Genomic DNA, 13524 nt, shown 5'->3' with positions numbered 1-13524 from the left:
CACTAGCCCTGAGGTGCGTGTCTCTAGTCTGGCGCCTCCAAAGCCAGCACCACGCATCAGACCTCCAGTGCGTCAGCCCAGTCTAGTACGTCCTGTTCCCGCTCCTCGCACTAGCCTTGGGGTGCGTGTCGCCAGTCTGGTACCTCCAGTACCAGCCCCACGCACCAGGCCTCCAGTGCGTCAGCCCAGTCCAGCTCATCCTGCTCCTGCTCCTCGCACTAGCCCTGTGGTGCGCGTCCCTAGTCTGGCGCCTCCTAAGCCAGCCCCATGCATCAGGCCTTCAGTGCGCAGTCCCCGTCCAGAGCTTCCGATGACAGTGGCCCGTCCAGAGTGTCCGGCAATAGTGCCCCGTTCAGAGTGTCCGGCAACAGTGCCCCGTCCAGATTGTCCGGCAACAGTGCCCAGTCCAGAGCTTCCGGCGACAGTGCCCCGTCTAGAGATGGCCCACAGTTCGGAGCCTGCAGAGACGGTCCACAGTCCGGAGCCAGCAGAGACGGCCCACAGTCCGGAGCCAGTAGAGGCGGCCCACAGTCTGGAGCCAGCAGAGACAGCCCACAGTCCGGAGCCAGCAGAGACAGCCCACAGTCCGGAGCCTGCAGAGACGGCCCACAGTCCGGAGCCAGCAGAGACGGCCCATAGTCCGGAGCCGACAGAGACGGCCCACAGTCCGGAGCCGACAGAGACAGCCCACAGTCCGGAACCGACAGAGTTGCCCTACAGTCCGGAACTGGCGCAGCCAGAGTCGCCCTCCAGTCCGGAGCTCCCGCAGCCAGAGTCGCCCTCCAGTCCGGAGCTCCCAGAGTCGGCCCTCCAGTCCGGAGCACCCAGAGTCGCCCTCCAGTCCGGAGCTCCCAGAGTCGGCCCTCCAGTCCGGAGCTCCCAGAGTCGCCCTCCAGTCCGGAGCACCCAGAGTCGCCCTCCAGTCCGGAGCACCCAGAGTCGCCCTCCAGTCCGGAGCTCCCAGAGCCGCCCTCCAGTCCGGAGCTCCCAGAGTCGCCCTCCAGTCCGGAGCTCCCAGAGTCGCCCTCCAGTCCGGAGCTCCCAGAGTCGCCCTCCAGTCCGGAGCTCCCAGAGTCGCCCTCCAGTCCGGAGCTCCCAGAGTCGCACATCAGCCCGAGGTCTCCAGCGATGCGCATCAGCCCGAGGTCTCCAGCGATGTGCATCAGCCCGAGGTCTCCAGCGATGCGCCATAGCCCAGAGACTTCGGGATGGGTAAAATATAATAAGCATTTAGCGGGGGTGGACAGGTTAGGTTGGGGAGTAAGGCCGGAGCCTGAACCACCTCCGTAGTAGGAGGTTAGGGAGGGGGGGGGTGTAGCACAAGAACCATCGGTGACGGTGGCCACCCTCCCCTTCCCTCCCTTTAGTTAGGATAATTTTTTTTGGGGGGGGGTTATTTTTTTTTGTGTTTATTTTTGTGTGAGGTGCTTCCGGGGTCTGCACCTTTGGGGGGGGGGTACTGTCACGTCCTGACCAGTAAAAGAGGTTGTTTGTTATTGTAGTTTGGTCAGGGCGTGGCAGGGGGGTGTTTGTTTAGAGTGTTTCGGGGTTTGTTGGGCTATGTTCTTGTTAGTCTATTTCTATGTTAGTTCTAGTATGTCTATTTCTATGTGGTGTTTATTGGGTGGACTTTCAATTGGAAGCAACAGCTCCTCGTTGCTTCTAATTGAAGGTCCTATTTAAGAGGGGTGTTTTTCCTATGGGATTTGTGGGTAGTGTCCTGTTTTGTGTTCGTGCACCTGACGGGACTGTTTAGTGTCGTTTGTTGTTTTTCGTCTACGTGTTTCTGTTGTTTTCCTTCTTTAATAAAATAAGAAGATGAGTTTACACGTTCCCGCTGCGTTTTGGTCCGATCCCTACGACTCCCGTGACAGAGGCATACAAGCAAAGGGTGGAGAGGAGCCTCTCCTCAGGCAAGGGATTAAATCCATGGCTAGTGCCCCCCACATAGGCAGGGGAAAAACCAATGCTGACCTTGGGAGACATGAGGGCCAGAACATGGCTAATCAACTGAATGTTTTCTTCTCAAGATTTGAATCAGACAACTTTGTGACGGAGGTAAAAACAAATGGAAGCATCATTACAAATGTTTGAGAGGGTTGTTGTTAAACAGGCTCATGTTTTGAAGTTGTTCAGGGAATGTAACACATACAAAAGCCCAGGTCCAGACAAAATAAGTGTGGACATGTGTTAAAACACTGTGCTGAACAATTGGCTGGTGTTTTTACATACATTTTCCAATTTTCGCTCGACCAGCAACACGTGCCAGTATTGTAGAAAAATGTTGTAATTATACCCATTCCTAAAGCATCTAATCCCTCTGTGCTGAATGACTACCACCCTGTTGCCTTGACATCCTTAGTAATGAAACGCTTTGAGGACATTGTGAAAAGTCATGTTCTCAGCGCCAGAAGCTCCTCGGGCTCTAAATGAGTGGTGTGATGAATCGCACTCGGTCCTCCAATACCAACAAGACCAAAGAGATACAACACCTACCTCTGCAACATCTAGAGATTGTAGAGGAATAGAGATATCTGGGTGTCCTCTTGGACAATGAGCTTCAGTGGAGTAAATGTACAGACCTGATCTACAGAGACTGTACTTTCTCAAAAAAACGGGGATCTTTTAATGTTGACTGTACTGTACTGACTCTGTTTTGCAAAATCTTTCATTGAGAGTATTTTAACTTTTTGTATTGTTTGTTGGTTTGACAATGCCACTGTCAGGCAGAGAAATATGCTGAGAAGGATTATCACCACAGCAAGCAAGGTACTTGAAGTAAAAAAAAACAGGCCTGAATGAGTTATGTAAGGTCAGGGCCTTCAGCAAGCCTCACAAAATCATTTTAGACCCAAGCCACCCCCTGTACCCGGACTTTGAACTACTCCCCTCTTGGCACAGGTATAGACTAGACAATCATTTGTACCAGGTGTGATATCCCTCCTACATAGCTCTGGCTAATGTTCCTATCCACCCAGGAAGGCCAGCAGTCTAATGTTCACATCCACCCAGGAAGGCCAGCAGGCTAATGTTCATATCCACCCAGGAAGGCCAACAGTCTAATGTTCATATCCACCCAGGAAGGCCAGCAGGCTAATGTTCATATCCACCCAGGAAGGCCAGCAGGCTAATGTTCCTATCCACCCAGGAAGGCCAACAGTCTAATGTTCATATCCACCCAGGAAGGCCAGCAGTCTAATGTTCATATCCACCCAGGAAGTGATGAACACCTGCCTTAATGCGCTTGGCATCATGTTTGGTTGTAATGTCACCAACTCATCCCAAACAGCAAAAAAGTGCAACGAAACATCCCAACGAGCATCACAAATCCCATGAGTCAGTGGAAGGTCATGTTGGAGTCAGGCAGCCGTATTGGACTAGCAATGAATCAAAGTTTACTTCTTCATAACGAGGTGATTTCAGAGCCCAATCCTGGACGCACAAGTTATACATACCACAGTTGGTATACCACAAGTTGTAGAGCTAGGGAGAGGGTGTCTCATGGGTTCTCTTGTCTTTTGTTTGAGCCTCCCAGTTACCTCATTGGTCCTCAATGAGGCTTGTGACTTGGAATATTTGGTGTTGCCATGCCAATCAGTCTGCTGGCTTTTCTATATCCAGACAATGGTGTTTAATTATGGCAGGCCTACTGGATGCCCAACATAGTTGGTATTGAGTACAGGTCATAGGTACAGTACACACATCTAGTTTAATTATACAACGTTGGTATTGAGTACAGGTCATAGGTACAGTACACACATCTAGTTTAATTATACAACGTTGGTATTGAGTACAGGTCATAGGTACAGTACACACATCTAGTTTAATTATACAACGTTGGTATTGAGTACAGGTCATAGGTACAGTACACACATCTACAATATGTCTCTTATTTAAAACCTATACAGGTGATTAAACCACCATTTAATGGTATAATGGCAGCCATATTGGATTTTGGATGCAATAATGGATTTGGAGTAGAGGAGGCTGATGGGAGGAGCTATAGGAAGACAGGCTCATTGTAATGGCTGGAATGGAATAAATGTGTAACTATGTAATGTTGTCAGGCAGGACCATACAACAGCACTGAATGAGACCACATTTGACTTGGAAAGTTTAAATTCATCAAAAAATATTCATATTTGATAGTTGATATTTCTTCCTATTGCTATTCTTTGTGTTTACAGGTCTATATTTCCTAGAGGCATTAAGATATCCTACTGCTGTTTGTTTATGTTGGGAAGGCAACGGGCTACTTGTATTTCAAATGTTAGCAATATCAGAGCTTGCAATATTGGGTTACATGAGTTTGTAGGGGTATCTCAATAACTAAAGCCCCTTTCTTGATGATTGGCCAACAGCCTAATGATAGCACAAACAGACCAGGCATTCAGGCTGATTACATAGCTCTCCTTTCAAAAGTCCCAGTTCTTTTCTTACCTTAAGTCGCTTCTGGTAGACCAGCTGGCTGTTCTGTATGGAGAACCACCGTCTGGAAGGAGAGAGGAGGAGGGGAGGAAAGGATTAGAGAGGAGGAGGGGAGGAGAGGAGACAAGAGGAGACTGAGATGAAGTACCACTCTGAATCAAACAGTACTGTTGTGTTTTTTATTTTTTTTATTTCACCTTTATTTAACCAGGTAGGCCAGTTGAGAACAAGTTGTCACGCCCTGACCTGAGAGAGACGGTTTATTACTCTATTTTGTTACGTCAGGGTGTGGGGTGGGCATTCTATGTTTTGTATTTCTTTGTTTTGGGCCGAGTATGGTTCCTAATCAGAGGCAGCTGTCTATCGTTGTCTCTGATTAGGAATCATACTTAGGCAGCCTTTTCCCACCTGTGTTTGTGGGTAGTTGTTTTCTGTTTTGTGTTTCTGTACCTGTCAGAACTGTGTGCTTTCGTTTCCCTTTGTTATTTTTGTTCGAGTGTTTGTTTGATTTAAATAAATAATCATGAACACGTGCCACGCTGCATCTTGGTCACCTCTCTATGATGATCGTTACACAAGTTCTCATTTACAACTGCGACCTGGCCAAGATAGAGCAAAGCAGTGCGACACAGAGTTACACATGGAATAAACAAACATACAGTCAATAACACAATAGAAAAGTCTATATACAGTGTGTGCAATGTAGTAAGATTAAAGAGGTAAGGCAATAAATAAGCCATAGTGGTGAAATAATTACAATTGAGCAATTAAACACTGGAATGGTAGATGTGCAGAAGATGAATGTGCAAGTAGAGATACTGGGGTGCAAAGGAGCAAAAAAATAAATAACAATATGGGGATGAGGTAGTTGGGTGGGCCATTTACAGATGGGCTATGTACGGGTGCAATGACCGGTAAGCTGCTCTGACAGCTGATGCTTAAATTTAGTGAGGGAGATATGTCTCCAGCTTCATTGATTTTTGCAATTCGTTCCAGTCATTGGCAGCAGAGAACTGGAAGGAAAGGCGGCCAAAGGGGGAGTTGGCTTTGGGGGTGACCAGAGAGATATACCTGCTGGAGCGCGTGCTGCTGGTGGGTGTGGCTATGGTGACCAGTGAGCTGAGATAAGGTGGGGCTTTACCTAGCAAAGACTTATAGATGACCTGGAGCCAGTGGGTTTGGCAACGAATATGAAACGAGGGCCAGCCAACAAGAGCATACAGGTCGCAGTGGTGGGTAGTATATGGGGCTTTGGTGACAAAACGGATGGCACTGTGATAGACTACATCCAATTTGCTGAGTAGAGTGTTGGAGGCTATTTTGTAAATGACATCGCCGGTCGGTAGGATAGTCAGTTTTACGAGGGTATGTTTGGCAGCATGAGTGAAGGATGCTTTGTTGCGAAATAGGAAGCCGATTCTAGATTTAATTTTGGATTGAAGATGCTTAATGTGAGTCTGGAAGGAGAGTTTACAGTCTAACCAGACACCTAGGTATTTGTAGTTGTCCACATATTCTAAGTCAGAACTGTCCAGAGTAGTGATGCTAGACAGGCGGGTACGGGAAGCGATCGGTTGCATTTAAGAGCAGTTGGAGGTCTCGGAAGGAGTGTTGTATGGCATTGAAGCTTGTCTGGAGGTTTGTTAACACAGTGTCCAAAGAAGGGCCAGAGGTATACAGAATGGTGTCGTCTGCGTAGAGGTGGATCAGAGAATCACCAGCAGCAAGAGCGGCATCATTGATGTATACAGAGAAAAGAGTCGGCCCGAGAATTGAATCCTGTGGCACCCCCATAGAGACTGCCAGAGGTCCAGACAACAAGCCCTCCGATTTGACACACTGAACTCTATCTGAGAAGTAGTTGGTGAACCAGGCGAGGCAGTCATTTGAGAAACCAAGGCTGTTGAGTCTGCCGATAAGAATGCGGTGATTGACAGAGTTGAAAGCCTTGGCCAGGTCGATGAAGACGGCTGCACAGTATTGTCTTTTATCAATGGTGGTTATGATTTTGTTTAGTACCTTGAGTGTGGCTGAGGTGCACCCATGACCAGCTCGGAAACCAGATTGCATAGCGGAGAGGGTACGGTGGGATTCGAAATGGTCGGTGATCTGTTTGTTAACTTGGCATTCAAAGACTTTAGAAAGGCAGGGTAGGATAGATATCGGTCTGTAACAGTTTGGGTCTAGATTGTCACCCCCCTTTGAAGAGGGGGGTGACCGCGGCAGTTTTCAAATCTTTGGTGAACTCAGACGATACGAAAGAGAGGTTGAACAGGCTAGTAATAGGGGTTGCAACAATTGCGGAGGATAATTTTAGAAAGAGAGGGTCCAGATTGTCTAGCCCAGCTTCTTTGTAGGGGTCCAGATTTTGCAGCTCTTTCAGAACATCAGCTATCTGGATTTGGGTGAAGGAGAAATGGAGGAGGCTTGGGCAAGTTGCTGTGGGGGGTGCAGAGCTGTTGACCAGGGTAGGGGTAGCCAGGTGGAAAGCATGGCCAGCCGTAGAAAAATGCTTATTGAAATTCTCGATTATCGTGGATTTATCGGTGGTGACAGTGTTTCCTAGCCTCAGTGCAGTGGGCAGCTGGGAGGAGGTGCTCTTAATCTCCATGGACTTTGCCTTTACTTTCCTAACTGCCTGTGTATATTGGTTCCTAACTTCCCTGAAAAGTTGCATATTGTAGGGGCTATTCGATGCTAACGCAGTACGCCACAGAATGTTTTTGTGCTGGTCAAGGGCAGTCAGGTCAGGAGTGAACCCAGGGCTATATCTGTTCTTAGTTCTACATTTTTTGAAAGGGGCATGCTTATTTAAGATGGTGAGGAAAGCACTTTTAAAGAATAACCAGGCATCCTCTACTGACGGAATGAGGTCAATATCCTTCCAGGATACCCGGGCCAGGCCGATTAGAAAGGCCTGCTCACTGAAGTGTTTTAGGGAGTGTTTGACAGTGATGAGGGGTGGTCGTTTGACCAGGGACCTCATTACGGCAGTGATCGCTGAGATCCTGGTTGAAGACAGCAGAGGTGTATTTAGAGGGCAGGTTGGTCAGAATGATATCTATGAGGGTGCCCGTGTTTACAGATTTAGGGTTGTACCTGGTAGGTTCCTTAATAATTTGTGTGAGATTGAGGGCATCTAGCTTAGATTGTAGGACGGCCGGGGTGTTAAACATATCCCAGTTTAGGTAACCTAACAGTACAAACTCTGAAGATAAATGGGGGGCAATTAATTCACATATGGTGTCTAGGGCACAGCTGGGGGGTGAGGGGGGTCTATAACAAGCGGCAACAGTGAGATTATTTCTGGAAAGGTGTTGTAGTTGAGGTGTAGGACAGGTGTTTCCATCTCACCTGTTCCAGGTCTTGAAGGCGTTGGAGGCCCTCTTGAACAGGTAACCTTCCATCACCACTCCGTTAGGAGCGTCCACGTTGAACTCCACCTTATTATCATCATAGGAGAAGTCCTAGAGACCGAGACAAAGGGGTCAAGAGGGAGGGGGGGAGACTGGGGTTAATGTCTGTGTCTGTAGCTAACTTACAGAGGAGAAGAGAAGAGAAGAGAGGAGAGGAGAGGAGAGGTGAGGAGAGGAGAGGAGGGTGTTTGTGTCTGTAGCTAATTTACGGAAGAGAGAGACTGTGGTTTGGGTCTGAAGTCAACTGTAAATCTTTATAGCTAACTGGGCAAGAAAATAACAATTCCTGTAGTATGAATTATGGTACAACTGTATATTATGTTACTGTGCAGTAAATATATATATATATATATATATATCAGTCAAAAGTTTGGACACACCTACTCATTCAAGGGTTTTTCTTTATTTGTACTATTTTCTACATTGTAGAATAACAGTGAAGACATCAAAACTATGAATTAGCACATATGGAATCATGTAGTAACCAAAAAAGGTGTTAAACAAATCAAAGTAGCCACCCTTTGCCTTGATGACAGCTTTGCACACACTAGGCATTCTCTCAACCAGCTTCATGAGGTAGTCACCTGGAATGGATTTCAATTAACAGGTGTGCATTGTTAAAAGTTAATGTATGGAATTTCTTTCCTTCTAAATGTGTTTGAGCCAATCAGTTGTGTTGTGACAAGGTAGGGGTGGCATACAGAAGAAAGCCCTACTTGGTAAAAAGTCCATATTATGGCAAGGAGAGCTCAAATAAGCAAAGAGAAACGACAGTCCATCATTACTTTAAAATCAGGAACATTTCACGAACTTTGAACGTTTCTTCAAGTGCAGTCGTAAAAACCATCAAGCGCTATGATGAAACTGGCTCTCATGAGGACTGCCACAGGAAAGGAAGACCCAGAGTTATCTCTGCTGTAGAGGATAAGTTCATTAGAGTTAACTGCACCTCAGATTGCAGCCCAAATAAATGCTTCAGAGTTCAAGAAACAGACACATTTCAACATTAACTGTTCAGAGGAGACTGCGTGAATCAGGCCTTCATGGTCGAATTTCTGCAAAGAAACCACTACTAAAGGACACCAATAAGAAGAGACTTGCTTGGGCCAAGAAACACGAGAAATGGACATTAGACCAGTGGAAATCTGCCATTTGGTCTGATGAGTCCAAATTTGAGATTTTGGGTTCCAACCACCGTGTCTTTGTGAGACGCAGAGTAGGTAAACGGATGAACTCTGCATGTGTGAACTCACCATGAAGCATGGAGGAGGAGGTGTGATGGTGTGGGGTTGCTTCGCTGGTGACACTGTCAGTGATTTATTTAGAATTCAAGGCACACTTAACCTGCATGGCTACCACAGAATTCTGCAGCGATACGCCATCCCATCTGGTTTGCGCTTAGTGGGACTATCATTTGTTTTTCAACAGGACAATGACTCAACACACCTCCAGGCTGTGTAAGGGCTATTTGACCAAGAAGGAGAGTAATGGAGTTCTGCATCAGATGACCTGGCCTCCACAATCACCCAATCTCAACCTAATTGAGATGGTTTGGGATGAGTTGGACCTCCAAGTGAAGGAAAATCAGCCTACAAGTGCTCAGCATATGTGGGAACTCCTTCAAAACTGTTGGAAAAGCATTCCAGGTGAAGCTGGTTGAGAGAAAAGTGTGGCTACACTTTTTTTGGTTACTACATGATTCCATATGTGTTATTTCATAGTTTTCACTATTATTCTACAATGTAGAAAAGAGTAAAAAATTAAGAAAAAATTAGTGGGTGTGTCCAAACTTTTGACTGGTACTGTATATTACATACAGTAAAAAAAAAAAAAAAATATATATATATATATATATACACACTGTGTTCATATAAGAGCTAATTGTCCTATACTGTAGGCTCGCAGCATATCCTCTTCACAGATGGACTGAATCTTAAGAGACAACAACAACCACCTCAGACTAGAGATGAAAAATAATACGGCCCTGTGAATACAGTGTACCAGTGGAGGCTGGTGCGAGGAGCTATAGGAGGACGGGCTCTGTGAAATAGCTGGAACGGATTCAAATGGAACGGATTCAGAACATGTGGTTTTCATATGTTTGATACCATTTCATTTATTCCATTCCAGCCATTACAATGAGTCAGTCCTCCTATAGCTCCTCGCACCAGCCTCCACTGTAGTGTACAGTAGGCCGTATGTCATAGAGAACTAGTAGAGGGGACAGGACGCTGTTCTGTGACCTAATGATTTCTAGATAAGCTGGTGGGAAACTAGACAGTGGATCATCCCCAGGATGCAGCCTTATGTTTGTCTGAGAACTAACACAGATAGCTAACACGTTGACAGATAGCTAATGGGGGGATATGGGGCTGTCAATCATTCACTGGTGTTGCCCAATGGAAACTGTTTGATGCAGAGGAAAGAGATGCTAGTCACTCAGCCTGACACTGTTCTGATTTCCACCATATTGCTTTTGTGTCTTGTGCACACACAACAACAATGGACAATTACCTTGATTATAAAAAGTAGATTATAGTCTACCTCCGTATAGGTTATACCTTCGGGAAAGTATTCAGACCCCTTCCCTTTTTCCACATTTTGTTATGTTACAGCTTTATTCTACAATAGATTCATAATCTAAAATGGATTATATCATTTTTCCCTTATCAATCTACACACAATATCCCATAATGACAAAACAAAAAAACAGGTTTTTAGAAATAGCTTATTTACATAAGTATTCAGAACCTTTGATATGAGACTCGAAATTGAACTCGGGTGCATCCTGTTTCCATTGATCATCCTTGAGATGTTTCTACAACTCTACTTGTGGTAAATTCAATTGATTGGACACGATTTGGAAAGGCACACATCTGTCTATATAAGGAACCCACAGTTGACAGTGCATGTCAGAGAAAAAACCAAGCCATGAGGTCGAAGGAATTGTCCGTAGAGCTCTGAGACAGGATTGTGTCCAGGCACAGATCTGGGGAAGGGTACCAAAACAAATCTGTAAGATTGAAGTTCTCCAAGAACACAGTGGCCTCCATCATTCTTAAATGGAAGAAGTTTGGAACCACCAAGACTCTTCCTAGAGCTGGCAGCCCTGCCAAACTGAGCAATCGGGGGAGAAGGGCCTTGGTCAGGGAGGTGACCAAGAACCCAATGGTTACTCTGCCAGAGCTCCAGAGTTCCTCTGTGGAGATGGGAGAACCTTCCAGAAAGACAACCATCTCTGCAGCACTCCACCAATCAGGCCTTTATGGTAGAATGGCCAGACAGAAGCCACTCCTCAGTAAAAGGCACATGACAGCCTGCTTGGAGTTTGCTAAAAGGCACCTAAAGGACTCTGAGACCATGAGAAAAGATTCTCTGGTCTGATGAAACCGAGATTTAAGTCTTTGGCCTGAATTCCAAGCATCACGTCTGGAGGAAACCTGGCACCATCCCTACGGTGAAGCATGGTGGTGGCAGCATCATGCTGTGGGGATGTTTTTCAGCTGAAGGGACTGGGAGACTAGTCAGGATCGGGGGAAAGATGAATGGAGCAAAGTACAGAGAGATCCTTGATGAAAACCTGCTCCAGAGCGCCCAGGACCTCAGACTGGGGCAAAGGTTCACCTTCCAACAGTACAACAACCCTAAGCACACAGCCAAGACAATGCAGGAGTGGCTTCGGGACAAGTCTCTGAATGTCCTTGAGTGGCCCAGCCAGAGCCCGGATTTGAACCCGATCGAGCATCTCTGGAGAGACCTGAAAATATCTGTGCATCGACACTCCCCATCCAACCTGACAGAGCTTGAGAGAAACTGCAGAGAAGAATGGGAGAAACTCCCCAAATACAGGTGTGCCAAGCTTGTAGCGTCATACCCAAGAAAACTCAAGGCTGTAATCACTGCCAACGGTGCTTCAACAAAGTACTAGGTAAAGGGTCTGAATACTTATGTAAATGTGATATTTCAACCCCAAAAAAATGTATACATTTGCAAAATTTTCTAAAAAACAGTTTTTGCTTTGTCATTATAGGTTATTGTTTGTAGATTTAATCCATTTTAGAATAAGGCTGTTACGTAACAAAATGTGGAAAAAGTCAAGGGGTCTGAATACTTTCTGAAGGCACTGTACGTATCAGGTTATATCAGTTTCACTAAACACAAGCCATCTTTTGATCAGACAGACACCAGGACCACTCATCTCACACACACACACACACACACACACACACACACACACACACACACACACACACACACACAGAGAGAGAGAGAACTGAACTCTCCGGAATCCAACATAGACATAGTGTATGACGCAGATCATTGTGTAAGCATCACTAGCTCAATACTCCTGTCTATGAAAAGATCCTCAAGGTTTCTACACAGATAACACACATTGTTTTCTTCAATACTCATTCTTGCAACAATAGAAGGTAGCGGGGATTGAAAAGTTGCATTTCAGGGATGGGTTCTAAACTCCACAGGACAGGAGATAACCTTTGGGGTTTTCCACAAGCTGCAACTACAGAACTGTCTGTCTGTCTGCTTGTCACCTAGGTCTATAGCCTACAGAACTGTCTGTCTGCTTGTCACCTAGGTCTATAGCCTACAGAACTGTCTGTCTGCTTGTCACCTAGGACTATAACCTACAGAACTGTCTGTCTGCTTGTCACGTAGGACTACAACCTACAGAACTGTCTGTCTGCTTGTCACCTAGGACTATAATCTACAGAACTGTCTGTCTGCTTGTCACCTAGGTATATAACCTACAGAACTGTCTGTCTGCTTGTCACCTAGGACTATGACCTACAGAACTGTCTGTCTGCTTGTCTGCTTGTCACCTAGGTCTATAGCCTACAGAACTGTCTGTCTGCTTGTCACCTAGGACTATGACCTACAGAACTGTCTGTCTGCTTGTCTGCTTGTCACCTAGGTCTATAACCTACAGAACTGTCTGTCTGCTTGTCACCTAGGTCTATAGCCTACAGAACTGTCTGTCTGCTTGTCACCTAGGTCTATAACCTACAGAACTGTCTGTCTGCTTGTCACGTAGGACTACAACCTACAGAACTGTCTGTCTGCTTGTCACCTAGGACTATAATCTACAGAACTGTCTGTCTGCTTGTCACCTAGGTCTATAACCTACAGAACTGTCTGTCTGCTTGTCACCTAGGACTATAACCTACAGAACTGTCTGTCTGCTTGTCACCTAGGACTATGACGTACAGAACTGTCTGTCTGCTTGTCTGCTTGTCACCTAGGTCTATAGCCTACAGAACTGTCTGTCTGCTTGTCACCTAGGACTATGACCTACAGAACTGTCTGTCTGCTTGTCTGCTTGTCACCTAGGTCTATAACCTACAGAACTGTCTGTCTGCTTGTCACCTAGGTCTATAGCCTACAGAACTGTCTGTCTGCTTGTCACCTAGGTCTATAACCTACAGAACTGTCTGTCTGCTTGTCACCTAGGTCTATAACCTACAGAACTGTCTGTCTGCTTGTCACCTAGGTCTATAGCCTACAGAACTGTCTGTCTGCTTGTCACCTAGGACTATGACCTACAGAACTGTCTGTCTGCTTGTCACCTAGGTCTATAACCTACAGAACTGTCTGTCTGCTTGTCACCTAGGACTATAACCTACAGAACTGTCTGTCTGCGTGTCACCTAGGACTATAACCTACA

At 46.0% G+C, this 13524-nt stretch overlaps 1 protein-coding gene across 15 annotated transcripts in view; it reads right to left on the bottom strand.

The window, feature by feature from the left end:
• Nucleotides 1-13524, bottom strand: part of LOC115149987 (arf-GAP with coiled-coil, ANK repeat and PH domain-containing protein 3) — a 160264-nt gene that overhangs the window by 30868 nt on the left and 115872 nt on the right. For all 15 annotated transcript variants that reach the window (XM_029692831.1, XM_029692835.1, XM_029692836.1 and 12 more), the window contains 2 exons: nucleotides 7783-7895; nucleotides 4441-4492 (listed from right to left, as the gene is read on the bottom strand). In XM_029692831.1, coding sequence (XP_029548691.1) covers nucleotides 4441-4492; nucleotides 7783-7895 — 165 coding nt within the window. The remainder of the gene's footprint in view (nucleotides 1-4440; nucleotides 4493-7782; nucleotides 7896-13524) is intronic.

This window comes from Salmo trutta, chromosome 16 (genome assembly GCF_901001165.1).
Source record: "Salmo trutta chromosome 16, fSalTru1.1, whole genome shotgun sequence".
In the NCBI taxonomy this organism is placed as follows: domain Eukaryota; kingdom Metazoa; phylum Chordata; class Actinopteri; order Salmoniformes; family Salmonidae; genus Salmo; species Salmo trutta.
This window is presented reverse-complemented; position numbering and strand designations above follow the sequence as displayed.